Source organism: Cherax quadricarinatus, chromosome 22 (genome assembly GCF_038502225.1).
Source record: "Cherax quadricarinatus isolate ZL_2023a chromosome 22, ASM3850222v1, whole genome shotgun sequence".
Lineage (NCBI taxonomy): Eukaryota > Metazoa > Arthropoda > Malacostraca > Decapoda > Parastacidae > Cherax > Cherax quadricarinatus.
This window is the reverse complement of record NC_091313.1, coordinates 26,381,622-26,407,668: the sequence shown is the minus strand read 5'-3', so window position 1 is coordinate 26,407,668 and position 26,047 is coordinate 26,381,622. Positions and strand designations below refer to the sequence as shown.

At 40.1% G+C, this 26,047-nt stretch overlaps 1 protein-coding gene across 1 annotated transcript; it reads left to right on the top strand.

Annotated features, from left to right (window-relative positions):
- Positions 1–713: 713 nt before the first annotated feature.
- LOC128689674 (epoxide hydrolase 4) lies at positions 714–25,417 on the top strand. The gene is made up of 8 exons (XM_053778034.2): positions 714–872; positions 20,037–20,216; positions 21,499–21,629; positions 21,810–21,922; positions 22,410–22,575; positions 23,136–23,293; positions 24,599–24,740; positions 25,181–25,417. Exons 1-8 carry the CDS (start codon positions 855–857, stop codon positions 25,317–25,319), a joined length of 1,047 nt encoding a protein of 348 aa, XP_053634009.2. The 5' UTR covers positions 714–854; the 3' UTR covers positions 25,320–25,417.
- Positions 25,418–26,047: the final 630 nt, after the last annotated feature.

Sequence of the window (26,047 nt, the reverse complement as noted above, 5' to 3'; positions counted from 1 at the left end):
TGCGGTGTCCCATCTCTGCAACATCCTGCCCTTATCCACCTTCTGAATTCCTCTCAGTATTTTGTTTGTCGTTACGATGAAAGATCAGTGCATATAGCACAGATACAGTACAATGAAAAATCAGTGTATGTAACATGCATAATAATAATAATAATAATAATAATAATAATAATAATAATAATAATAATAATAATAATTTTTATTTGGACATGATACCCCTAAAGATTAATGTATATGATATAGATAAAATGAAAAAAAAATCAATGTGTGTAGCCTATGTACAATGAAAGATCAGTGAATATAGCAAAGATACAATGAAAGATCAGTGAATGTAGCAAAGACAGAATGAAAGATCAGTGAATGTAGCATATACAATGAAAGGTCAGTGTATGTAGCCTAGATACAATGAAAGATCAGTGAACGTAGCCTATATATAATAAAAAAAACAGTGTATGTAACGCAGATACGATAAAAGATCAGTGGATACAGCATAGATACAATGAAAGATCAGTGTAACGTAGATACAGCGACAACGCAGAGACAGCAAGATAACATTCAGATAACATATAGATGCCTATTATGCATTTTAAACCGTTATGCCGGCATCATTTCCACTTCAGTTACTAATTGAAAAATAACTAATTCCCCATTGTGTGTAGCTGAGTGTCACGCATAGAAAAATAAATCTCGTAGAGTATGATTCGCATTAATTCTCATAGGTGGCATGAGGAGGCATGAGGCATGCGAGTGAGTGTGTGAGTCAAGGTTGGGCGTTGAGTGCTTGACAACAACACAACTACTGAGGTTTAGGAAGCTTACACAGGTGTCTCTTCTCAACTTATTGTTCCATCAAGATGGGGACCATTGGTCAGGTAAAGTTGAACAGTTTTGCTGCTTTTAAACCTGCTCGTCTTGCAAGTTTTCTGTCTCACTGAGGCAGGTCTCTATATGTGGATGTATGTTTCTGCAAGTGGTGTGTGGTAAGCTGGCATAGAGAAGTATATGTTGCTGGGAGTGACTGCTTGTTTTCAGAGGGAAAACTTATTACAGTAAGATTAGTACTTGTAATATATGCAAAAATGGTGGTAGTCGTAATGGTAATGATAATCTATGTAACTGTATTTGTGTATACCTGAATAAACTTACTTAAAACTTACTTTTTCAAATTCAAATTCAAAGTTTATTCTCTATAAAGATTACAATGTTGAATTTACAGAATTTGGTTGTTGTGTGGTTTACATGTAGTTAAATAATGATTACAGAGTGTACCACTAGAACGCCTAGCATGGCTAGGCATTTCGGGCAGACTTAGTTTAATTCTTTATTTTAAAATATTACAAATTATGAGGTAAGTTGGTATTATGGCTAAGTGACTAAATACTAGTTTGTGAGTTTAGCAATGTGAATGCTTTTGTTTTGGCACAGTACATAGTTTCAGTATTGGAGTATCATAGGATTCATTATTTTAAGATTGAGATTAATATTTCTGTTTATGGTCAAATGGGTGAGTGAGTATAAGTGTGAACCACTAGGTGGTATTCGTGTAGTTAGTTGATGGGGTGTATCAGGGAGATAAGATGTTTTCTAATGGTAGTTTTGAAGGTGATAAATGTGTCTGCAGTTCTAGAGTTCTCAGGTAGGGTGTTCCAGATTTTAGGGCCTTTGACATACATTGAATTTTTGTAAAGGTTCAGTCGGACACGGGGATGTCGTAGAGATGTTTGTGTCTGGTGTTATGCCTGTGGGTTCTGTCACAACTATCAAGAAAGTGTTTTAGGTCAAGGTTGATATTGGAGTTTAAGGTCCTGTTGATGTATATTGCACAGTAGTAAGTGTGGATGTACTGAACAGGGAGTAAGTTTAGATCTATGAAGAGTGGGGGGGGGTGTTGCCAGGGATGGGATTTAGTGATTATTCTTACTGCAGCTTTTTGTTGAGTTATTATTGGCTTTATGTGTGTTGCTGCAGTTGATCCCCAAGCACAAATAGCATAGGTGAGGTATGGATAAATAAGTGAGTGGTACAGTGTGAGAAGGGCATTTTGCGGCACGTAGTATCGGATCTTGGAGAGGATCCCAACCGTTTTGGATACTTTTTTGGTTATGTGTTGGATATGGGTGCTGAAAGTCAGGTTGTTGTCAAGGTATAGGCCTAGGAATTTGCCCTCATTATGTCTGGTAATTAGAGTGTTGTCGATCTTAATGTTAATTTGTGCATCTCCTGCTCTGCTAGCAAACATAATATAGTAGGTTTTGTCAGTGTTAAGCGTAAGTTTATTGGCTGTCATCCAAGTCGATATTTTGATCAGCTCCTCGTTAACAATGGTGTTGAGGGTGGCAAGATTAGGGTGAGAGATGACATAAGTCGTGTCGTCAGCAAAGAGAATGGGTTTCAGGTGTTGGGATACGTTTGGAAGATCATTGATGTATATGAGGAAGAGCAGGGGACCAAGGACACTTCCCTGCGGAACTCCAGTATCAAGTGGCCGTGTTGTTGATGCTGTGTCTTTAATGGTGACATACTGATACCTATTAGTAAGGTAAGATTTGAAATAAGCAAGCGCATGGCCTCTTATACCGTAATGGTCAAGTTTGTGGAGTAGGATGTCGTGGTCTACTGTGTAAAAAGCTTTTCTTAGGTCAATAAAAATTCCTAGTGGATATTCCTTATTTTCCAATGCTGTGTAAAGCAGATCTAGCATTTTTATGATTGCATCATTAGTGCTTTTATTTTTCCTGAATCCAAATTGGCAGGGGTTGAGTATGTTTTGTGCTGTTATAAATGAATATAGTCTCCTGTGCACGAGTTTCTCAAAGATTTTGGATAGCAATGGTAAGTTTGATATTGGCCTATAGTTGTTTAAGTCTGTAGGGTCACCACCTTTATGTATTGGTGTAACCCTTGCCATCTTGAGTAGTTTTGGGAAGGTTCTAGTTTCTAGTGACTTGTTAAAAAGTAATGAAATAGCATGCGAAAGGATATGGGCCACTCGCTTGTACAGTAATGGTGGGACATTAGACAGATTCCCTGAGTTGTTTTTAAGTGACTTTATAATCTCGGTGACTTCCGAGGGCTCAGTTGGTGCAAGATAGAAGGAATTTGGGAAATTCCCATCTATGTAGTTCCCGGCATGGGCATTGGTATGTGGGATTTTATTGGCGAGATTAGATCCTATGGTTGAGAAGAAGTCGTTTATCTTGTTACTGTGTCAGTGGGATGTAGTGGTGTTTCATTAGGTTTAGTTAGGACAATATTCTTGTTTTTTTTTTCAGTTTGTGGGTCCCTAGAATCTGAGAGAGTGTTTTCCAGGTCTTTTTTATATCTCCTCTAGTGTCTGTGAATCTACTGGAGTAGTATAGTTGTTTGGCTTTCTTTATTACTTTGGTGAGAACTGATGAATAGTGTTTAAGAATATCTTTGTGTATTAATCCCTGTCTATATTGCTTTTCATATTGGTGTTTCTTGTCAATGGATTTCAGAATGGTGCTGGTTAGCCATGGGCAACCAAGCCGTTTGTTTGTGATGTTTCGTTTTTATAGGACAATGTTTGTTGTATTACCTGGAGAGAGTTCCGGGGGTCAACGCCCCCGCGGCCCGGTCTGAGACCAGGCCTCCTATAGTCTAAGTAATTTGTTAAGAAAAATGTCTGTCCAGTCATCAATACCATTGGCCTTGGAGAATTCTGTAGGCCAGTCAACAATCTCTAGGTCAGCTGTGAACTTCCTTATTGAGGCCTCGTCATGGAGTCTAAATGAGACTTTGTTGTATTCAAGTGGTGGTTTACTAATGTTTGTCAGGAGGAAGGTAGGGTAGTGGTCTGTAGTGCTATCTGTGATTATCCCTGATTTAAGGGGGGCTAGTATATTGGTCCATATGTGGTCTGTTATGGTTGCACTTGTCTCAGTGAGCCTGGTTGGTTTAATTATTGTTGGTATGAGAACTGTGTTGTTCATATTGTTGATGAAATCAGTTACAGGCTGATCATCTAGTAAGCCAAGGTTGATGTTGAAGTCTCCAGCTAAGAGAAGGTGGTGCTTATTCATTTGTCTGTTTGTTATTAGTGACTTTAATTTCTCACTGAAATTTGGGATGTTTGTGTGAGGTATCCGGTAAATGGCACCGATTGTTATAGGTGTCTTAAGGTTTTTTACAGTAAAATTAGCAAAAATGTATTCTCCATATTCATCACTAAAGCAAGTGGTGCTAATACAAGATAATTGGTTAGAGTAATAGATTGCAATACCACCCCAACTTGGTTTGGTCTGCAGTTGTGAATTGCTGTGTATCCTAGTAGACTAAAGTAGAGGGTAGATATCTATTGTGTCCTGCTTAAGCCAGGTCTCAGTAAGAATATGTAATGCAGGAGAAGGGTGTCTTTAGTGATTCAAGGAGTGCCAGGAGGTCATCATAGTGTTTGCTTAAGGACCTGATGTTGTAGTTAAGTACTGATAGACTTTTAGCATTGTTTAGGATAGTGCTGGCTTGTGATGCTGTGTAATAAAGGCAGTTACTTTCCAATAGCGAAGTGAAATTCTCATTTTTACTGACGTTCATCTGTTGACAGTAGCATCTTATTTGTACCACCATCATATCACCTGTACCAGTGCTAACGAGAGGGAAACACAGGAGACATCGTCAAATCAACAGTACAAAACTCCAAGGTATAGGACGGTTATCCCTCAGTGCCAGTCGTGGGAAAGAAGTGAATAGTTAAATAGTCAAGGTTAATGTTTTAGTAGCTGACCTATATTCAGCTGACTAGTATACAGGGAGAGAATCATAGCAGAAAAAGCCAAATATATCTATAAACTCAAGGAAAGTCAGGTTGTAGGTGGCGTTACTCCCCCTCAGTGTTTTAAAAATGGCTGACTCAGCAGAACAGGTCAGGAGACAACAACACGACACAACCCCCGATAAATGGAATTGAGGGGGATTTGGAAGGATAAAACCATTGATTAAACCTTTCTGGTCTACCAGAATGGAAAGGAGTTAGAAGTTAATTGGTGAAGCCAGACTGTGAAGTGAGGTGGGTAGGGGAGTGTGTAATAAGGGGTGAACTATAAGGGGTTTGTGAAGTTAAGGGAAAAGTGAGCAGTGAAGAGGGTTTTGAAGAGGAAATTTTACTAGTAATTCAGTGTGATTGCTAAAGCAGATACTAAGTGTACTAGGGACTGGACAAGAGAAATAAATATTATTGTATATGAGTAAAAGAGCGAAGAGTGAAAATGGCAGGCATTAGGGGGGTACAGGCTGCCATAATTATATTTATCTTTCTTCTTCAATTCCATGAAGAAAGAAATCAGTCATGGGGGCTGGAAAAGGTGAATGGAGTAACAGCGCCCTGGACAGTAAAAGCCCAACAGTTGCCATCCTACCAGAAAAGTAAACCTCACTATCGCCGCAAGGTATGGCAACACCGCATACCCAAACAAAAACAGTGGCACACAGCTCTTATTGTAGCGCTCTTAAGTGGTGATATCCAAATTACTCCAGGACCTCAAACTATTGTGCAGAGGCAAAACAGACAGATAAATGACGGCGATAATGACGGTCTAGTTTTTTTTTTTTTTTTTTTTTTATTCGCCGGTATTCTCCCGGCCCGGGTCTTTTCCAAGTAGTGGTGACACGGCCTTGGCTCCCTATCTGGGGAGTGTCTCGAGATTTAAGTCTCCCATGGGAGGATGTACAGTACCTCCTCATCTTTGGGACCAAGTGTCCCCAGGCCTAGCCACATTCCCCGCCCTCACGGGGCTCGTAGGGAGAAGCTAGGCCTCTGGTCTGCCATCTACCCCGCCTCAAAGGGGCTCGTGGGGATGGCAGTCTTATGAGCTGCAGATGGTAGCAAGCTCAGCCCTGACGGTCTAGTAGCAAGGGATGATAACCTTAACTCCATATGTAATGCATACATAGGTCAATGTGAGACAATACAGCCATTATTATCTCAAACACTAACAAACAGGTGCATACACTGTACTAAAGTACGCATGAAAAACAGAAAAGGCACCTTATGTAAAATGTGTAAGGGGTGGGTGCATGATGGATGTATGTACAATTATAGCAACGGTGCCAGAATTCATTTTGTGTGTAACAAACGCACTTTGGCACAGTTACCCTTTAGCAGTGATGACATTGATTTACCTAATTTTAATACAAATGATCCATCATTGCCATATATTGATGATTATGATTGTTTTATGAAAACAGGCCTTCACTTTATTCATGTCAATGCAAGATCACTTCTTCCTAAATTGGCAGAGATTAGGATTCTAGCTAACAAAATTAGGGCGGCAGTTATAACCATCTCTGAATCTTGGTTGGATGATACGGTGACTGACGACGAGGTCAAAGTAGAAGGTTATTTATTTATTTAGAAATTTTAGCATACATACAGAGGTACAAAAAAAATACAGGTAAGAGCAGCATGCCAAAGCCACTTAAATGCATAGCATTACGGGCTGGCTTAAAATTAACTTAAGATTAACTAAGCAATGATGAAATCAGTGATAAGACATTATTGTAAACAGATATCTATAAAGCACAAATGAGTATTACAAAGACAGGTCATATGGTTGCATGCATTGCTGTTCATTCAGTAGAATGGAGTATTCTGTTAGGTAGTGTATTTAAAAAAAATAACAAAGTTAGATTGGGTCCTAGGTTTAACATTTATGTGATATAATTGTGAGTAACATTTTGGATATACAATTTATAAGGTTCAGTTATTCAGTATTTATTTGGTTTTGAGTGAGTAAGTGAACTTTGAGAAGAGACTTGAATTTATAAACAGGTAGTGTTTCTTTTATATTTACAGGTAATGAATTCCAGATTTTAGGGCCTTTTATGTGCATTGAGTTTTTGCATAGCGTGAGATGGACACGAGGAACATCAAAGAGTGATCTGTGCCTTGTGTTATGGTCATGTGTTCTGTTGAGGTTGGCAAGGAGATGTTTGAGGGGAGGGTTAATATCAGAGTTAAGTGTTCTATGTATGTAATAGGTGCAATAATATGTATGGATGTTTTGTATGGTGAGTAGGTTGAGTGTTTTGAATATTGGTGGAGTGTGTTGCCTGTAGTGAGAATTTGTTATCATTCTAACTGCAGCCTTTTGTTGGGTAATTAGTGGTCTGAGATGGTTAATTGTTGTTGAGCCCCATGCACAAATTCCATAGGTGAGATAGAGGTAAATAAGAGAGTGATAAAGGGCCAGGAGGGCTGACTGAAGGTTACAATATAAAACGCTTAGATAGGGACAGAAAGGGTGGTGGAGTATGTGCCTACATTAGAAATGGCTTAGCTTACAACCCAAGACCTGATTTAAATAACAATAAACTGGAGATTCTATGGTTTGAAGTGCTGCTTCCCAAGACCAAACCCATCTTAGTAGGAACTAGTTACCGCCCTCCTACCCAGGACCAGTTCTTAGAAGACTTCCAGAGTCTTGTCCGGAGTTGAAAACAATTGCGAGACAATAATAGTGGGCGACTTCAATATCTGTTTTCAGCAGCAAAATAACGGGCTATGCAAAAGGTATAAGCAAATTCTAGGATTAAATAGCTACACCCAACTAATTAATACACCAACCCGGATCACACAGTTCTCAGCCACCCTAATTGACCACATACTTTGTAACCGCGCTGAGAACATTAGTCAGTCAGGCGTCATTACCACAGGTCTTAGTGATCATTTCATCATTTACTGCACCAGGAAAATCACTAGGGATAGGATAGGCCTACACAGGACAATAAAAATGAGGTCAACTAGAAACTACAGTAAAGAAACACTGGTAAATAGGCTACACAATTGTGACTGGACAGAGATAACAAGTTGCACGGACGTAAACGATGCCTGGGAAAAATTCAAAACAATGTTCACTACCATTCTTGATAATATTGCACCAGTTAAAGAGGTTAGGATTAAACGAAGAACTGAACCCTGGATGACTACTGAGATATTAGATAATATGAAATTCAGAGACCAGCTGCTAAAAAGATTTAAAGCAAACAGACAGGATATTGCAGCACTAAATGAATTCCAAAGGGTGAGGAACAGAGTACAGAGGCTTATAAAAGGAGCAAAGGCAAAGCACTATTGCTCAAAAATTGAAGAGTATAAGCATAACCCCAGAAAGCTCTGGCAACAACTAAAACAGTTGGGGTATAGCCATAAGCCAGTAGATAGGTCTAACATAGTACTCACTATCGATAATGAGGTATGCCACGAAACATCTAAGGTGGCAAATTGCTTTAATTCCTACTACACATCTGTTGCATCAACACTAGTAAGTAAACTATCAGCTGCATCAAATACCTTTAACACAGACTCTGATAAGTTTCAAACATACTATACCAATAAAGGGGTAACCCCAAACAGTTGTCAACTAGTAAGTGTATCTCATGACTTCATTCAAAAAGAACTAAGCAGGTTAAACCCAACTAAGAGCACAGGCCCTGATAACATCCTGTCTAAGTTCCTAAAAGATGGTGCTTCTGAACTGTCAATCCCTATTGCCCACATAATAAATCTATCAATAACCACTAATACCGTACCGGAGGGGTTCAAGGAGGCCAGAGTTACTCCTATCTTCAAGAAAAATAATAGGTCTGATGTAAGCAACTATAGACCTGTTAGTATACTCAGTATAATATCTAAAATTCTGGAGAGGGCGGTGTATTCTCAAGTAGTTAAGTACCTTAATGACAACAGCATTCTCCATAGCTATCATTCGGGCTTTAGAAGATCCTACTCAACCGATACCTCCCTTATTAATCTGATGGATTACCTGAGAACTGAAATGTCAAAAGGGAACCTCATAGGTATGGTAACCTTAGACCTGCAAAAGGCCTTCGATAGTGTCAACCACAATATATTATGTAAGAAACTTCAAGCTATCGGTATAGGTTCTGTAGACTGGTTTAAGTCCTACCTTAGCAACAGGAGACAAATAGTCAAAATCAACAAAACGGAATCAGAACCCCTGCCGATAACATGTGGAGTTCCCCAAGGTAGTATTCTGGGTCCCTTATTATTCTTATGTTATGTCAATGATATGCCTATCAGTGTCAAGTGCAAACTCCTACTGTATGCAGATGACAGTGCTCTGTTAGTGACAGGTAAAGACCCACAAGATATTGCTAATGTTTTAACACTGGAACTGGAGTCCTGCAGCATATGGTTAGTAGACAACAAACTATCATTACACCTAGGGAAAACTGAAGCCATTCTCTTTGTAACGAAACATAAACTGAGAAGGGTAAATAATTTTAATGTTCAGTGTAATGGGGAGTCCATCACTTTGGTTTCATCAGTAAAATATCTGGGAATCCCCTTTGACCCATGCATGTCAGGAGAATTGATAGGGAACAGTGTAGTAAAGAAAGCGAATGCCAGACTGAAGTTCCTGTATAGACAAGCACAGTGTCTACCTACTGAGGCTCGCAGGACCCTATGTCTAGCCCTTATACAATGCCATATGGATTACGCTTGCTCTTCATGGTACTCTGCCTTGACAAAAAAAAACTGAAAGATAGACTGCAAATCACCCAGAATAAAATAGTAAGATTCATCCTGGGGCTGGGACCAAGAGAACATGTAGGCCAGGATGAATTACAGCAGTTGGATATGCTGAATGTTGAAGACAGAGTAAAACAACTGAAGCTAAATCATGTTTATAAAATTGCTCACGATCAGTGTCCAGAATATCTTGCTGTCAATTTTGTCAAGGTTGGGAACCAAAGCAATCAAAGTACTAGGGGGAGAGAGCACAACTTTGTAGTACCCACAGTCAGTGGCCAGGCGTCAAACACCTTTTATTGTACAGCAATAAAGGAATGGAACAGACTACCCGCACATGTCAAAGCCAGTCATAGCATGAACCAGTTCAAGAAGACTGCCAAAAAGTGTCTGATGAATGTAGCTACAGAAAGGGAGGGGAATGATTTTCTATTTTTTAGCTAAAATACGTGTAAATTTTACCTTATTCCTAGCAATGATCCTCGTATTGTAGATAGTCTTAATGACCCTCGTGTAGTAGATAGTCTTTTTAGTATGATAATAAGATGTTATCTTCATTGTAGAATAATAAGAAAATATTATAACCTTTATATTATAATAATAAGGTAAAAGGACCCCAATGGAAATAAGTCAGTCTGACTTTTTTGGGTTATCCTAGGTTCTCTACACATATGCTGCTATGTATGATAATTCTATGTAACTGTATTTGTGTATACCTGAATAAATTTACTTACTTACTTACTTACTAGGTTTTGATTGGGTGTCAGATTATGGAGGTTTAGATCAGGGTCAACGTGATCAATCATCTTCTAGGTTTAAATTATGGTTATTTATGTCCTGAATTGTGTTGAGTTCTAGTACTGATATCTGTAGTGGTGGGAAGTTTGGATAAGTATATAGCTAGAGTATTTTGGTCATATAGAATATAGTCACTACTACACATAATGAAGTTGATGTTGTCTATGTGTTGTGCTGGAATGAACTAAAGTACAACTAGGTATAAACTAGTAATATAAAAATACAAATTTAAAATAGAACAAGACTCTCACTTGTAATTGCACTAAGATCTAATATAATGACTTTTGTGGAGTCTATGTTTTGAGCTAGAATGAGCTATACTACAACTAGATTTAATCTAATAATATAAAAATACAAATTAAAAATAGCACCAGTCTCTCACTAGTAATTGCACTATGGTCTAATATAATGAATTTGGTATTGACTATAGTACAACTGAGTTGAATCTAATAATATAAAAGAGGCACAAGACTCTCAATTGTAATTGCACTAAGGTCTTATATAAGTTGTTTTCAAGAATTAGAGTATAACTAGATTTAAATTGACAGGATAAAATACACAAGTTAAGGTAGCAAAAGAATAATAAAAAAAAATGATAAAAAAATAAAAATGGCAATGACTTGGTTATAATATGCTAGTAAGATGGTAGACAGGATAATATAAAAGTTGTAGTTGAAAATACTAGTTTAAAAAGGTATAGAATAAAATGGTCAATAAAAGAAGTTTACAATAAGTTTGATCAATATAGTTTAAAGCAAAATTGGGCAATAATAGGGATTTTAGAATAAAATTGGGCAATTGAGTCATCATATGACTAAGACCCGCGTCAGGAAACACTTAACCTAACGTCATGTTCCCTGACAAACCTTACTTAACCTAACCTGTTACAGTGGAGGCTTCTTTTCCTATATGGCTTGGATTCATATATCCAATGTTTAAAGAAAATGAAGAGCTATTGGAAGTATTCACTCCCGGGAAAAAGGTGCACACAATAGCGTATTTAAATGTAAGTTAATTTAACATCATTATTATGCACAGGCCTGAGCTTGCTACCACCTGCAGCTCATAAGACTGCCATCCCCACGAGCCCCTTTGAGGCGGGGTAGATGGCAGACCAGAGGCCTAGCTTCTCCCTACGAGCCCCGTGAGGGCAGGGGATGTGGCTAGGCCTGGGGACAGTTGGTCCCAAAGATGAGGGGTAGTTGTACCTCCTCCCATGGGAGACTTAGGTCTCGGGATACTACTCAGATAGTGAGCCAAGGCCGGGTCACCACTACTTGGAAAAGACCCGGGCCGGGAGAATACCGGCGAATAAGAAAAAAAAAATTATTATGCACCCCATATCCTTCCCATGGGCGGTAGTCACAGGATTACAGAGGTACATAATGGGTCCAGAGACTGGACCACAAAGTTCTGATAGCTGAACAAGTTATAGAGGCCAAACAATATGATTTAAGAAATAGACATTAATTATGTAAAAGAAAGTAAGATAGTGCAATGTTTAGTTATGACAGGTATTCAATATTATTTTACACGAATTCATGTAAAAATTCTGGAAACTTGCAGGTGCCCCTGTAAATCCACTCTAAACTTTTGAATTCAATTTTTAAGTAATGTATAACCACTTCTAGGTAGAAAATAGTTATCGGAGAATAAAGTTATAATCTGGAAAAGCGTAGCTATTCATATAGCTGGGTTGCATTCTTCAGTAGGTAGGTCTACTGATTACCTTCTTGTGATTACCCATCTGTGGCTACAGAAACAGCTATGTTCATGATGCCATATCATAATAGTTGCCATGATTAAGTTGTCTGTGAATATAGCTCTTGGCATCTTTTATTTTCATTTATGGGGGGATCATAAGGAATATCCGCTAGGAATTTTTATTGACCTAAGAAAAGCGTTTGACACAGTAGACCACGCCATCCTACTCCACAAACTTGACCACTATGGTATAAGAGGCCATGCGCTTGCATATTTTAAATCCTACCTTTCTAATAGGTATCAGTATGTCACCATTAAAGACACAGCCTCATCAATACGGCCACTTGATACTGAAGTTCCGGAGGGAAGTGTCCTTGGACCCCTGCTCTTCCTCATTACATCAATGATCTTCCAAACATATCCCTGGAATCAATAAATGCCGAAGCAATTTGTAGTCATCTCGAAAGGCATAAATTGATTAATGAATCTCGGCACGGTTTTACAAAGGAGCGCTCCTGTCTTACGAATTTACTGACTTTCTTCACTAAGGTATTTGAGGAGGTAGATCATGGTATTGAATATATTATGTATATAGACTTCAGTAAGGCTTTCGATAGGGTTCCACATGAGAGGTTATTGAGGAAACTTTAGGCACACGGAATAGGAGAAATTTTTTCCTGGGTTAGGCATGGTTGACAAATAGGCAGCAGAGAGTTTGCATAAATGGGGAGAAATCAGAGTGGGGGCACGTCACCAGCTGTGTTCACTAGCGGTCAGTGTTGGGCCCCTTGTTGTTCACAATCTACATAAACGACATAGATGAGGGAATAAATAGTGACATAAGCAAATTTGCTGATGACACCAAAATAGGCCGTCCAATTCATTCTATCTGGCCACAAAATAGAGCGAAACACCAACGTCAAAGACCTAGGAGTGATTATGTCGGAGGATCTCACCTTCAAGGACCATAACATTGTATCAATCGCATCTGCTAGAAAAATGACAGGATGGATAATGAGAACCTTCAAAACTAGGGAGGCCAAGCCCATGATGACACTCTTCAGGTCACTTGTTCTATCTAGGCTGGAATATTGCTGCACTCTAACAGCACCTTTCAAGGCAGGTGAAATTGCCGACCTAGAAAATGTACAGAGAACTTTCACGGCGCGCATAACGGAGATAAAACACCTCAATTACTGGGAGCGCTTGAGGTTTCTAAACCTGTATTCCCTGGAACGCAGGAGGGAGAGATACATGATTATATACACCTGGAAAATCCTAGAGGGACTAGTACCAAACTTGCACACGAAAATCACTCACTACGAAAGCAAAAGACTTGGCAGACGATGCACCATCCCCCCAATGAAAAGCAGGGGTGTCACTAGCACGTTAAGAGACCATACAATAAGTGTCAGGGGCCCGAGACTGTTCAACTGCCTCCCAGCACACATAAGGGGGATTACCAACAGACCCCTGGCAGTCTTCAAGCTGGCACTGGACAAGCACCTAAAGACAGTTCCTGATCAGCCGGGCTGTGGCTCGTACGTTGGTTTGCGTGCAGCCAGCAGCAACAGCCTGGTTGATCAGGCGCTGATCCACCAGGAGGCCTGGTCACAGACCGGGCCGCGGGGGCGTTGACCCCCGAAACTCTCTCCAGGTAAACTCCAGGTAAACTCCTGGATGATTTGAATAAACTCGTGCAGTGGTCGGAGAAGTAGCAGATGCAGTTTAATATAGGCAAATGCAAAGTTTTAAATGTTGGACAGGAAAATAACTATGCCACATATAAACTAAATAATGTAGATCTTAATATTACAGATTGCAAAAAGGATTTAGGAATTCTGGTTAGTAGTAATCTAAAACCAAGACAACAGTGCATTAGTGTTCGCAATAAAGCTAACAGAATCCTTGGCTTCATAGCAAGAAGTATAAATAATAGAAGTCCTCAGGTTGTTCTTCAACTCTATATATCCTTGGTTAGGCCTCATTTAGATTATGCTGCGCAGTTTTGGTCACCGTGTTACAGAATGGATATAAATGCACCGGAAAACGTACAAAGGAGGATGACAAAACTAATCCCATGTATCAGAAATCTTCCCTATGAGGAAAGACTGAGGGCCCTGAATCTGCACTCTCAAGAAAGGCATAGAATTAGGGGAGATGTGATTGAGGTGTATAAATGAAAAGCAGGAATTAATAAAGGGGATGTAAATAGCGTGCTAAAAATATCTAATATAGTCAGGACTCGCAGCAATGGCTTTAAATTGGAAAAATTGAGATTCAGGAAGGATATATGAAAGCACTGGTTTGGTAATAGAGTTGTGGATGAGTGGAACAAACTCCTGAGTACTGTCATAGACGCCAAGACATTGTGTAGTTTTAAAAATAGGTTGGATAAATACATGAGTGGGTGTGAGTTGGACCTGATTACCTACTAGGTCGGACGCAGTGCTCCTCCCATAAGTGACGTGTCTGACCTCACTAGGTCAAGGCTTTGGCTTAAGCCGGCGAGAAGAATTGGAGCTGCCTCACATAGACCAGTAGGCCTGTTGCAGTGTTCCTTATTTCTTATGTTCTTATGAGGGCAAATATTCTATTAGTGGGATAGATCTGTAAAGGACCTGCCTAGTATGGGCCAACAGGCCTGCTGCACTGTTCCTCCTTTCTTATGTTCTTATGTTCAATCCCAACACCTGAAACCCATTCTCTTTGCTGACGACACGACCTATGTCATCTCCCACCCTAATCTTGCCACCCTCAACCCCTCAAGGAAGGTTCCTTGATGTTGGTGAGGGGCTCTTGATTTAGGAAATTGGATCTGTGCTCCAGTTCCCCGAATTAAGCCTGAATGCCTTCCACATCCCCCCCCAGGCGCTGTATAATCCTCCAGGTTTAGCGCTTCCCCCTTGATTATAATAATAATAATAATTGCCACCCTCAACACCATTGTTAACGAGGAGCTGCTCAAAATATCGACTTAGATGACAGCCAATAAACTTACACTTAACACTGGCAAAATCTACTATATTATGTTTGGTAGCAGAGCAGGTGTTGCGCAACTTAACATTAAGATCGACAACACTAATTACCAGACATAATGAGGGCAAATTCCTTGGCCTATACCTCGACAACAACCTAAATTTCAGCACCCATATCCAACACATAACAAAAAAAGTATCACTGGTGCAACATCTGGTTATCTTTATTGTAGACGTTTCGCTATCCAGTGGCTTTATCAATACAAATTCTTGGACATAATTAGAAAACAGAAGAACTATATACAAAAGATGAGGTAATCAGTCCCTCAGCCTTGGAGGTGGTGTTTACAACACCGTGGTTGTAGGGATTCTGAAGCACAGGTAAGGAGAATGGCGCTTATATAGGCATCACTGATGCCTATATAAGCGCCAGTCTCCTTACCTGTGCTTCAGAATCTATACAACCACGGTGTTGTGAACACCACCTCCAAGGCTGAGGGACTGATTACTTCATCTTTTGTATATAGTTCTTCTGTTTTCTAATTATGTCCAAGAATTTGTATTGATAAAGCCACTGGAACAGGTCGCTCCTGTCTGTCTCAACTATTGGATCACTACGACAAGGTCCTAAATGCACTAGAAGATAAAAAGAATGCAGATGTAATATATACAGACTTTGCAAAAGCCTTCGACAAGTGTGACCATGGCGTAATAGCGCACAAAATGCGTGCTAAAGGAATAACAGGAAAAGTCGGTCGATGGATCTATAATTTCCCCACTAACAGAACACAGAGATTGAACATTAAAATGGTATAAAATACCGACAGGTTGTTAGGTAAGACACATATGCAACAGTTAGGTATCTTTATTTTGAAACGTATGTGTCTTGAAATGTATGTGTCTTACCTAACAACCTGTCGGTATTTTATACCATTTTAATGTTCAACCTGTCAGACACTGCAACACAAGGGTATCTTGGTACAGACCTACAATCAACTTTTACAACCTCTACTAGTGAGAACGGCTGGATTTGAGAGGGACCTGACCTCCCAACATCTGAGTTCTTACCTCTCCTAGTGACCTACGTCTCACCTGTTGGCGCTATAAATAGGCTCCTTCCTGTCACTTCATCTCCATATTGTTTCATTCTATGGAACAATGCTCTCCAGACTGAGGGACTGACCACCTCAAAACTTTAAGGGTGATGGACTGATTACATCGTCTTCAAGTATCTTCTGCTTCTATCAACTTTTCTGTACTCGACTGAAGTAGCCTACTGTGTAGGCGAAACGTTTCAAAATAAAGATACCTAACTGTTGCATATGTGTCTTACCTAACAACCTGTCGGTATTTTATACCATTTTAATGTTCAACCTGTCAGACACTGCAACACAAGGGTATCTTGGTACAGACCTACAATCAACTTTTACAACCTCTACTAGTGAGAACGGCTGGATTTGAGAGGGACCTGACCTCCCAACATCTGAGTTCTTACCTCTCCTAGTGACCTACGTCTCACCTGTTGGCGCTATAAATAGGCTCCATCCTGTCACTTCATCTCCATATTGTTTCATTCTATGGAACAATGCTCTCCAGACTGAGGGACTGACCACCTCAAAACTTTAAGGGTGATGGACTGATTACATCGTCTTCAAGTATCTTCTGCTTCTATCAACTTTTCTGTACTCGACTGAAGAAGCCTACTGTGTAGGCGAAACGTTTCAAAATAAAGATACCTAACTGTTGCATATGTGTCTTACCTAACAGAACACAGAGAGTAGTCGTCAACAGAGTAAAGTCCGAGGCAGCTACGGTGAAAAGCTCTGTTCCACAAAACGAGAGATGCCAAGCCCATGATGATCCTTTTCAAATCACTTGTTCTCTCTAGGCTGGAATACTGCTGTACATTAACATCTCCATACAAAGCAGGTGAAATCGCAGATCTAGAGAGTGTACAGAGATCCTTTACTGCACGTATAAGTTCTGTCAAGCACCTTAACTACTGGGAACGCTTGGAAGCACTTGACTTGTACTCGTTGGAACGCAGGAGGGAGAGATATATCATAATCTACACTTGGAAAATCTTGGAAGGAATGGTCCCAAATCTGCACACAGAAATCACTCCCTACGAAAGTAAAAGACTGGGCAGGCGATGCAAAATGCCGCCAATAAAAAGTAGGGGCGCCATTGGTACACTAAGAGAAAACACCATAAGTGTCCGGGGCCCAAAACTGTTCAACAGCCTCCCATCAAGCATTAGGGGAATTGCCAATAAACCCCTGGCTGCCTTCAAGAGAGAGCTGGACAGATACCTAAAGTCAGTGCCGGATCAGCCGAGCTGTGGCTCGTACGTCGGACTGCGTGCGGCCAGCAGTAACAGCCTAGTTGATCAGGCCCTGATCCATCGGGAGGCCTGGTCATGGACCGGGCCGCGGGGGCGTTGATCCCCGGAATAACCTCCAGGTAACCTCCAGGTAAGGCACAGTACTCGCTCCCATCTTGTTCCTCATCCTCATATCCGACATAGACAAGGATGTCAGCCACAGCACCGTGTCTTCCTTTGCAGATGACACCCGAATCTGCATGACAGTGTCTTCCATTGCAGACACTGCAAGGCTCCAGGCGGACATCAACCGAATCTTTCAGTGGGCTGCAGAAAACAATATGAAGTTCAACGATGAGAAATTTCAATTACTCAGATATGGTAAACACGAGGAAATTAAATCTTCATCAGAGTACAAAACAAATTCTGGCCACAAAATAGAGCGAAACACCAACGTCAAAGACCTGGGAGTGATCATGTCGGAGGATCTCACCTTCAAGGACCATAACATTGTATCAATCGCATCTGCTAGAAAAATGACAGGATGGATAATGAGAACCTTCAAAACTAGGGAGGCCAAGCCCATGATGACACTCTTCAGGTCACTTGTTCTATCTAGGCTGGAATATTGCTGCACACTAACAGCACCTTTCAAGGCAGGTGAAATTGCTGACCTAGAAAATGTACAGAGAACCTTCACGGCGCGCATAACGGAGATAAAACACCTCAATTACTGGGAGCGCTTGAGGTTCCTAAACCTGTATTCGCTGGAACGCAGGCGGGAGAGATACATGATTATATACACCTGGAAAATCCTAGAGGGACTAGTACCGAACTTGCACACGAAAATCACTCACTACGAAAGCAAAAGACTTGGCAGACGATGCAACATCCCCCCAATGAAAAGCAGGGGTGTCATTAGCACGTTAAGAGACCATACAATAAGTGTCAGGGGCCCGAGACTGTTCAACTGCCTCCCAGCATACATAAGGGGGATTACCAACAGACCCCTGGCAGTCTTCAAGCTGGCACTGGACAAGCACCTAAAGTCGGTTCCTGACCAGCCGGGCTGTGGCTCGTACGTTGGTTTGCGTGCAGCCAGCAGCAACAGCCTGGTTAATCAGGCTCTGATCCACCAGGAGGCCTGGTCACAGACCGGGCCGCGGGGGCGTTGACCCCCGGAACTCTCTCCAGGTAAACTCCAGGATGGCGAAACGTCTACAATAAAGATAACCAGATGTTGCACAAGTGTCTTAACTTTCATCTTGTCGGTATTGTATACCTGTCTTGCACAACTTGTCAGGCACTGCAACATCATGGTAACTTGATTCAGAGGACATCTACATGACCTTCTTCACGACTTCTACAACTAGCCCATCAATTTGGGAAGGACCTACTTCCACTGGGAAATCCCCCCTACCAGTGACTATGCCCTCGTCTGCTACACGTCTCTCTTCACTGATGCCTATATAAGCGCCATTCTCCTTACCTGTGCTTCAGAGTCTCTACAACCACGGTGTTGTAAACACCACCTCCAAGGCTGAGGGACTGATTACCTCATCTTTTGTATATAGTTCTTCTGTTTTCTAATTATGTCCAAGAATTTGTATTGATAAAGCCACTGGATGGCGAAACGTCTACAATAAAGATAACCAGATGTTGCACAAGTGTCTTAACTTTCATCTTGTCGGTATTGTATACCTGTCTTGCACAAAAAAAGTATCCAAAACGGTGGGGATCCTCTCCAAGATACGATACTACGTGCCGCAAACTGCCCATCTCACACTATACCATTCACTTATATATCCATACCTCACCTATGCTATCTGTGCTTGGGGTTCAACTGCAGCGATACTCCTAAAGCCAATAATAACCCAACAAAAAGCCGCAGTAAGAATAATCACTAAATCCCATCCCTGGCAACACCCCCCTCCCCCACTCTTCATGGATCTAAACTTACTCCCTGTTCAGAACATCCACACTTACTACTGTGCAATCTACATCTACAGGACCTTAAATTCCAATATTAACCTTGACCTAAAATGCTTTCTTGATAGTTGTGACAGGATCCACAGGCACAACACCAGACACAAACATCTCTATGACATTCCCCGTGTTCGACTAAACCTTTAGTAACAAAAATTCAATGTATTTCAAAGGACCTAAAATCTGGAACACCCTACCTGAAAACTCTAGAACTGCAGACACATTCATCACTTTCAAAACTACAGTTAGAAAACATCTTATCTCCCTGATACACCCCGACAACTAACTACATGATAACCACCTGGTGGTTCACAATTACACTCACTCGCCCTCTGACTATAAACCCAGAAATACTAATCTTAATCTTAAAATAATAAATCCTAACTAGTCATAAATTTGCCTATGATACTCTAATATATAGACACTTTGTATTGTGCCAAAACAAAAGCATTCACATTGCTAAACTCACAAATTGTGATGTAGTCACTTAGCCTTAATACCATAATCTGTAAGGATTTAATGTTAAGAATTAATCTAAGTCTGCCCGAAATGCCTAGCCATGCTAGGTGTCCTAGTGGCCCCCTCTGTAATTAGTATTTTATAACATGTAAACCACACAATACCCAAAACCTGTAAACCCCACATTGTAACCCTTATAGAGAATAAACTTGAATTAATTGAATTTGTGCCATTTGCTGTGTTTATTACACTGTTTGAATATAGTTTTTGTTTCCAGTTTTTGATATCTGCATTGATACGGTTGATATCATTGGCCATATCAGTAGTAGTGTTAGTGGGCTTGTTGCGGCGGCGATGGAAAGTGGGCAAGCAGTTCTTCTATGTGAAGCCTCGCCCCACTCCACCACCAATCCTCACTGACCCTCAGTGGGGCACCCATGCTTACGTGGACCTGAAGGTATGTCATATATACTTACATGAACTTCTTGCTGGGACTTAGTTGTACAAATATGAAGGGGCACTGTATCCTCAGACTGCTTGGAGTTTTCAGTAATAATAATAATAATGGAACAGTAAGAGAAAGGCTATTGAAAAATAGATTTAATGGGTACAAACACTACTTAGTCCACTGTTACCGGCCCAACTCTTTTATAAAGTCTAATTTCTTTTTCTATCTTTCCCCTTTCCTCTCCTCATTCTATTTTTCTTTTATTTTCCTTTCTCTCCTCTTACTCATTTGCTCTATCTCTTCAATTTAACCTCTGCTCTTAAACTCCCCTTTCTTTCTTTTTTTCTAACTTTCTTACTTTCTCCTGCTTCCTCATTTCCTTAGCCTATCCTTATAGTATCTTCTCCTTCCTCTTCCCTGGCTCTTCCCTCCCTTTTACCTCTCTTCTACTTTCTTTCCGTCCCTTATCTCACTCCCATTTTTTTTTTTCATCGAGATAGAATGTACACACAAGTATTACAGACGAGAATCAATTTGTAACTTGTCATGATTGTGACCAGACCTACCTGGAGTTCATTACCTTTGTAAATTGTGAGTTCATTACCTTTGTAAATTGTGAGTTCATTACCTCTGTAACTTGCTCAGCTATCAAAACTTTGGAGTCCAGTCCCTGGACCAATTATGTACCTCTGTAATCTTTTGACTACCGCCCACAGGATGGGTATGGGGTGCATAATAAACATATTAAACTAACGAGAATCAGTAGTATATTTGGCGACCTATATGACAGAAACTGCACAACTGGCACGCAGCACAAAATGTTATACTTTATACCGCCCACCATCACATATATACCCAAAAGTTTGGAAAAATAGGTACTCTAATGGTTATAATTATAACCATAAATTTTAAAGGGGTGGACCGGTAAGTCATCGGAAGGCCTCGGTCATATGACCGAAACCTCCAGCTGCGGGTCATCATATGACTGAGACCCGCGTCAGGAAACATTTGCCCTGTTTCTTGACAAACCTTACGTAACGTAACTTAACCATAGATATCGATGAATGTCACATTACTCCTGATACCGTTTGCTGTCTACTTGCCGATTTGTTTATCAAAAATGACGGACACACTAAACACGTTGTATGAATAATAGCCTCAGATTTGCACTTATTGTTTATTAAGAAACTTTATTTCTAAGCTTCCTCGTGAATACAATACTCATAATATTCCCCCCCCCTCCCATATGTGTTGAATGCTAGAAAGTGTCTTAACTAAAGTTACACTGCAGGAACAGGGCATCAAGCTACATTATGTAGAGGCTGGCGACCGCAAGAATCCACTCATTGTCTTCGTTCATGGCTTTCCTGAGTTTTGGTTTTCATGGCGACATCAACTTAAACACTTTTCTCAGAAGTATTGGTGAGTTCTGGAGCAACGAGACAATATGGAAATCCTCTCAACCCAATCCTGGGCAATGTGTTAATGAAATACTTTAAGAGCACATTATTACTCTGGATATTAGCTCTTGATCTTCCTAGTATGCTATTCTTATTCTTCTAATTATTAATCCTGAATAATAATTTACTTTTGATGCTACAGGGTGGTGGCAGTGGACATGCGAGGCTATGGAGAGTCTGACAAACCTTCATCAAAATCGCAATACAACACTGACCTCCTCATTCAGGATCTTCGCTACTTTGTCCTCGCCTTAGGTCAGTATTCTGTGCTTCTTCGTCCAGAATTTCCACTACCTTGTCCTCGGCCTATTTCACTATTGTGTTTCCTTGTTTTCTATATCTACATTTGCCTATTTGTTGTAAAAGAGAGCATTGGCATAACCACTCTGACTTGCTTAATGAACGAAATTCCTTAGACAAGTGTCTCCGTGACACTAAGAATTAAACATATGTGCAACACCTAGGTCTGTATCTGAGACGTTTCGCTAACCAGTGGCTTTTGTTATTCAGTGTAGAGATGCTGTACAAATGCAGGTGACGAGGTAACCAGTACCTTAGCATAGGCTGAGGAACTAATTACATCATCAGTGTTATGCACGGTAGTTATATACAGTTCACAAGGGGGTTAGGTGATGATGGGAACATTGTTGGCAAACACTACTCTTAATGTGAGGTGATTTACGCAGGTAAGCAGTGTACGCTGGTGATGAACGTTATTGTTAATGCAAGGTGGTTTTCACAGGTAAGAAATGCACACTGGTAGCTCATGACTGGGGTGCGGTACTAGCATGGCAGTTAGTCACTCTGCACCCAGAACTCTTCACCGCCCACATTTCTCTCAATGGACCTCACCCAGGTGCCTACCAAAAGTACATTAGGAAGTCTTTCACACAGCTCCGTATGTCTTGGTGAGTTAAACTGCTTGCAGGGGTCGAGTCACAGAGTTCAAATTCTGGTACCTGGGCCTCTCTAATCCTTAATAGACACGTAATTCCTCTTATACGTATATAAATCTCCCATCAAAAAGGAGGCACACCTCCTCCCATGGGAGACTTAGGTCTCGAGATACTCCCCAGATAGGGAGCCAAGGCCGGGTCACCACTACTTGGAAAAGACCCGGGCCGGGAGAGTACCGGCGAATAAAAAAAAAAAAAGGAGGCACATTGTAGCTGAAGGGCTCTTGAGCCAAAGAACGGCTCTGGAATCTAACCTACTTTATACTCCGCATAGAAGTATCCTTTTAGTTTTTATAAGTTTTGGCATATGAATATATATTTTTGACGTGTGCTAAACTTTGCACCACTAGTTTTAAAGTATCCATGGAGAAAATTGTTGTTACATACCCTAAACTGCACTGCTACAGTGGGACGCTAATTGGAGTCTGCTTGATTCTAGAAATGTATGCAAAAAAAAATCTGGTAGCAGCTACATAAATTGTGTTTTCTAAGATGTCATCAATGACTGGCAGGTACATCTGTTTCTTCCAAACACCATGGATTCCGGAGCTGATGCTACGATCACATGACCTTAAATCTCTAGAGAAGATGTTTCGTGGTACCAAGAAAAATGTACTTGCCTTCCCTGATGATGTTATAGAAGCTTTCAAATACTACTACTCTCAGAAAGGTCAGTTTTCTTACACCAAGTTAGTGGTTCAGACTGTACAAGGCATCTAGAATGTTCAGTATTTATCAGGTTCTAGTTCAGTATGATTCCGCTTTATCTTGGTGAACCCTTAAGAGTGGTTCATTGATGCTGGTGGTCTCTTGAACCAAGAAATTGGTGATATCCTCCCCTTTCTCGAATCAGAGTTAATTACCTCCCATTACTCAGGGACAGTATGGCCCTTATGAGTCTGGCACATATCCTTGATAATGTTAATCTTAGTAATCTGGTCTTATCTTGTGATCTAAGTAACGCTCGGCCAACCTCATAATACTGGAACAACAACTCTGAACTCTATGAACTAAAAGATTTCGAATCCTTATAATTTTATACTTATAGTATTTAAGTTGATATTTTTATATTTATTTATTTTTCAACAAGTCGGCCGTCTCCCACTTAGGCTGGGTGACCCAAAAAGAAAGAAAATCCCCAAAACGAAAATACTTTCATCATCATTCAACATTTTCACCTCATACATAATCACTGTTTTCGCAGAGGCGCCCAGATACAACAGTTTAGAAGCATATACATATAAAGATACAATATAAAAAGTGACCTGAAATAAACTTTACAATATCAGGGCCCCAATTATATATATACTTATTTATATATTTATTTATATGCATTTAATAATATATACAACAGTATTTACATGTGGCTTTATGTGCTATAGTTAGTTTAGTCTGTCAACTTTACTCCTTAAAGATTAACAAATTAGGTGTATACAGGTCTACACTGAGATATATACTTCTTGGTGTATATATCGTGTTTATTGTGTTGTCTTTAAAAACATATGTAATTGCACATGAAAATGTGTTAGCTGTTAAACAGTATTAGGTGTGTCCACTCGCAAAAGTTCTCATATTAATATTGCATTTCTTTGTAGCTTGCTGATATATTTGGCACAGTTAATTCCCATACAAATTTTGTAGCCTATAACATCAAAGTGCGTATGTTCGATCCTAGTTGATAAAAAAAAGTCCTCTGTAATATTGTTACACTCAGTAAGTTCACCAAAATATATATTTGGATGTTCTCATGCATTCCAAACTTGCATACTGGCTCCCTAAACTAAATATGATACTGGGCTTTGATTTAGCTTTAAAAATGAAAGCAAGTGCATTATTTACCTAATTTATGCTTACTTGTAGAGAAAAAAATCGTTGTCACTTGAAGTAACAGTATATAGTTCTGAAGAAGAGGTAGAGCCATCATCCTCATATATTTCTCCTGAAGAAAAGATACTCATTAACCATTCCCCTGCAGGAGCCTTCACTCCTCCAATAAACTACTATCGCAACATTGTCATCGGTGATTCCCGGAAGCTACCAGTGTCTAAGATCCGAGTGCCCACGTTAGTCATTTGGGGCACAGACGACTTGGCGCTTAGCAAGCCCCTAGCTAAACTGTAAGTGTTTTGTCCTGTGTTCATCACTCATAAATAAGATTTACGAAGTTATTGATGTTCTAGTATTGTATGATTAAGTAAATCTTGGATGCTTTGATGGATGTGTTATTATTCTAGCATACGTAAATGAGTGAATGGGAGAAGACAGTGACAGATGTTAAGGAAGAATGGAGAGAGCTAATCGTAAATACATTTTAAGGCTTGTAATCTATTCTGTGCAATTATCTGTATTTGGTGACCAACGTTGACTCCCAGTCAACGCTGAAAAGGAATGAAGTGAGTGGAAATTTTCAACAGTTGCTTTTCTTTTTTTTGAGAGAGAGATTGATTTAAAGGGGTGTGACGTTCATAACGTCTGGTATGATGTATTACTTATACCGTATGACAGATACTGTCCATAGAAAAGATAATGTCATTCATTATTCTGTTATAACCTGCAGGTCTTCACAAGAGTGTGAATCTGGGGAGTTGAAGTTCGTGGAAGGAGCGAGCCACTGGGTGCAACAGGACAGTCCAGACATTGTCAACACGCTCATCCAACAGTATCTTGATTCCAACCCTAGCAGCAAAATTGAATAAGTTATCGCTGATATCTGTTTGCTGAAGCATATCGACCTCGGTTGTCACAAATTTGACTTATGCTACAACAAAAAATATACAATAAGTCTTGAAAAGAATATTTATTTTTTATATGGCATCCTTCAATGTGGGCATAAATTTTAACAGTTTGTCCCAGACTTTGACCAAATATTTTAGGATTGCTCTTGACGTGTAAATATTAAATGCCCTGAACAAGAAGCAAATATCAAATGTGACTCCCAAGAGGCTGATAATAAATGTCCTTATCCATATATCTGGCCTCGTTCAAGGACAAGAAGCCCTGGGATAACATTAATAAATCTCCATTGCCTCTCACTTGATGTTGCTTGGTTGACAGTACTCGAGCAGAGCTGGGAAAGGTAACACACCATAGGTATAACCACCAGCCCTGTGGGAAAAGTCACATATCTTGGGTGCAGATACCTACACTGAGAGAAACTCAATTCCTGCTCATCCTGTGAGTGGTTAGTTTAATATGTTTATTATGCACCCCATACCCATCCTGTGGGCGGTAGTCAAAAGATTACAGAGGTATATAATAGGTCCAGCTACTGGACCCCAAAGTTATGATAGATGAACTAGTTACAAAGGTAATAAACTCCAGGTAGATATGGTCACAATCATGGCAAGTTACAAAGGTAATGAATCAGCCTCACTCCTATACATGGTTACAGTTATGAACAAATTAAAAAGCAATGAGCCACTGA

Excerpts from the sequence above, each read along its gene's own strand:
- LOC128689674 (XM_053778034.2), top strand. Across the intron at positions 21,630-21,809 it reads CACTTTTCTCAGAAGTATTG|GGTGGTGGCAGTGGACATGC; the intron begins GTGAGTTCTGGA and ends TTGATGCTACAG. Across the intron at positions 23,294-24,598 it reads ATACTACTACTCTCAGAAAG|GAGCCTTCACTCCTCCAATA; the intron begins GTCAGTTTTCTT and ends ATTCCCCTGCAG.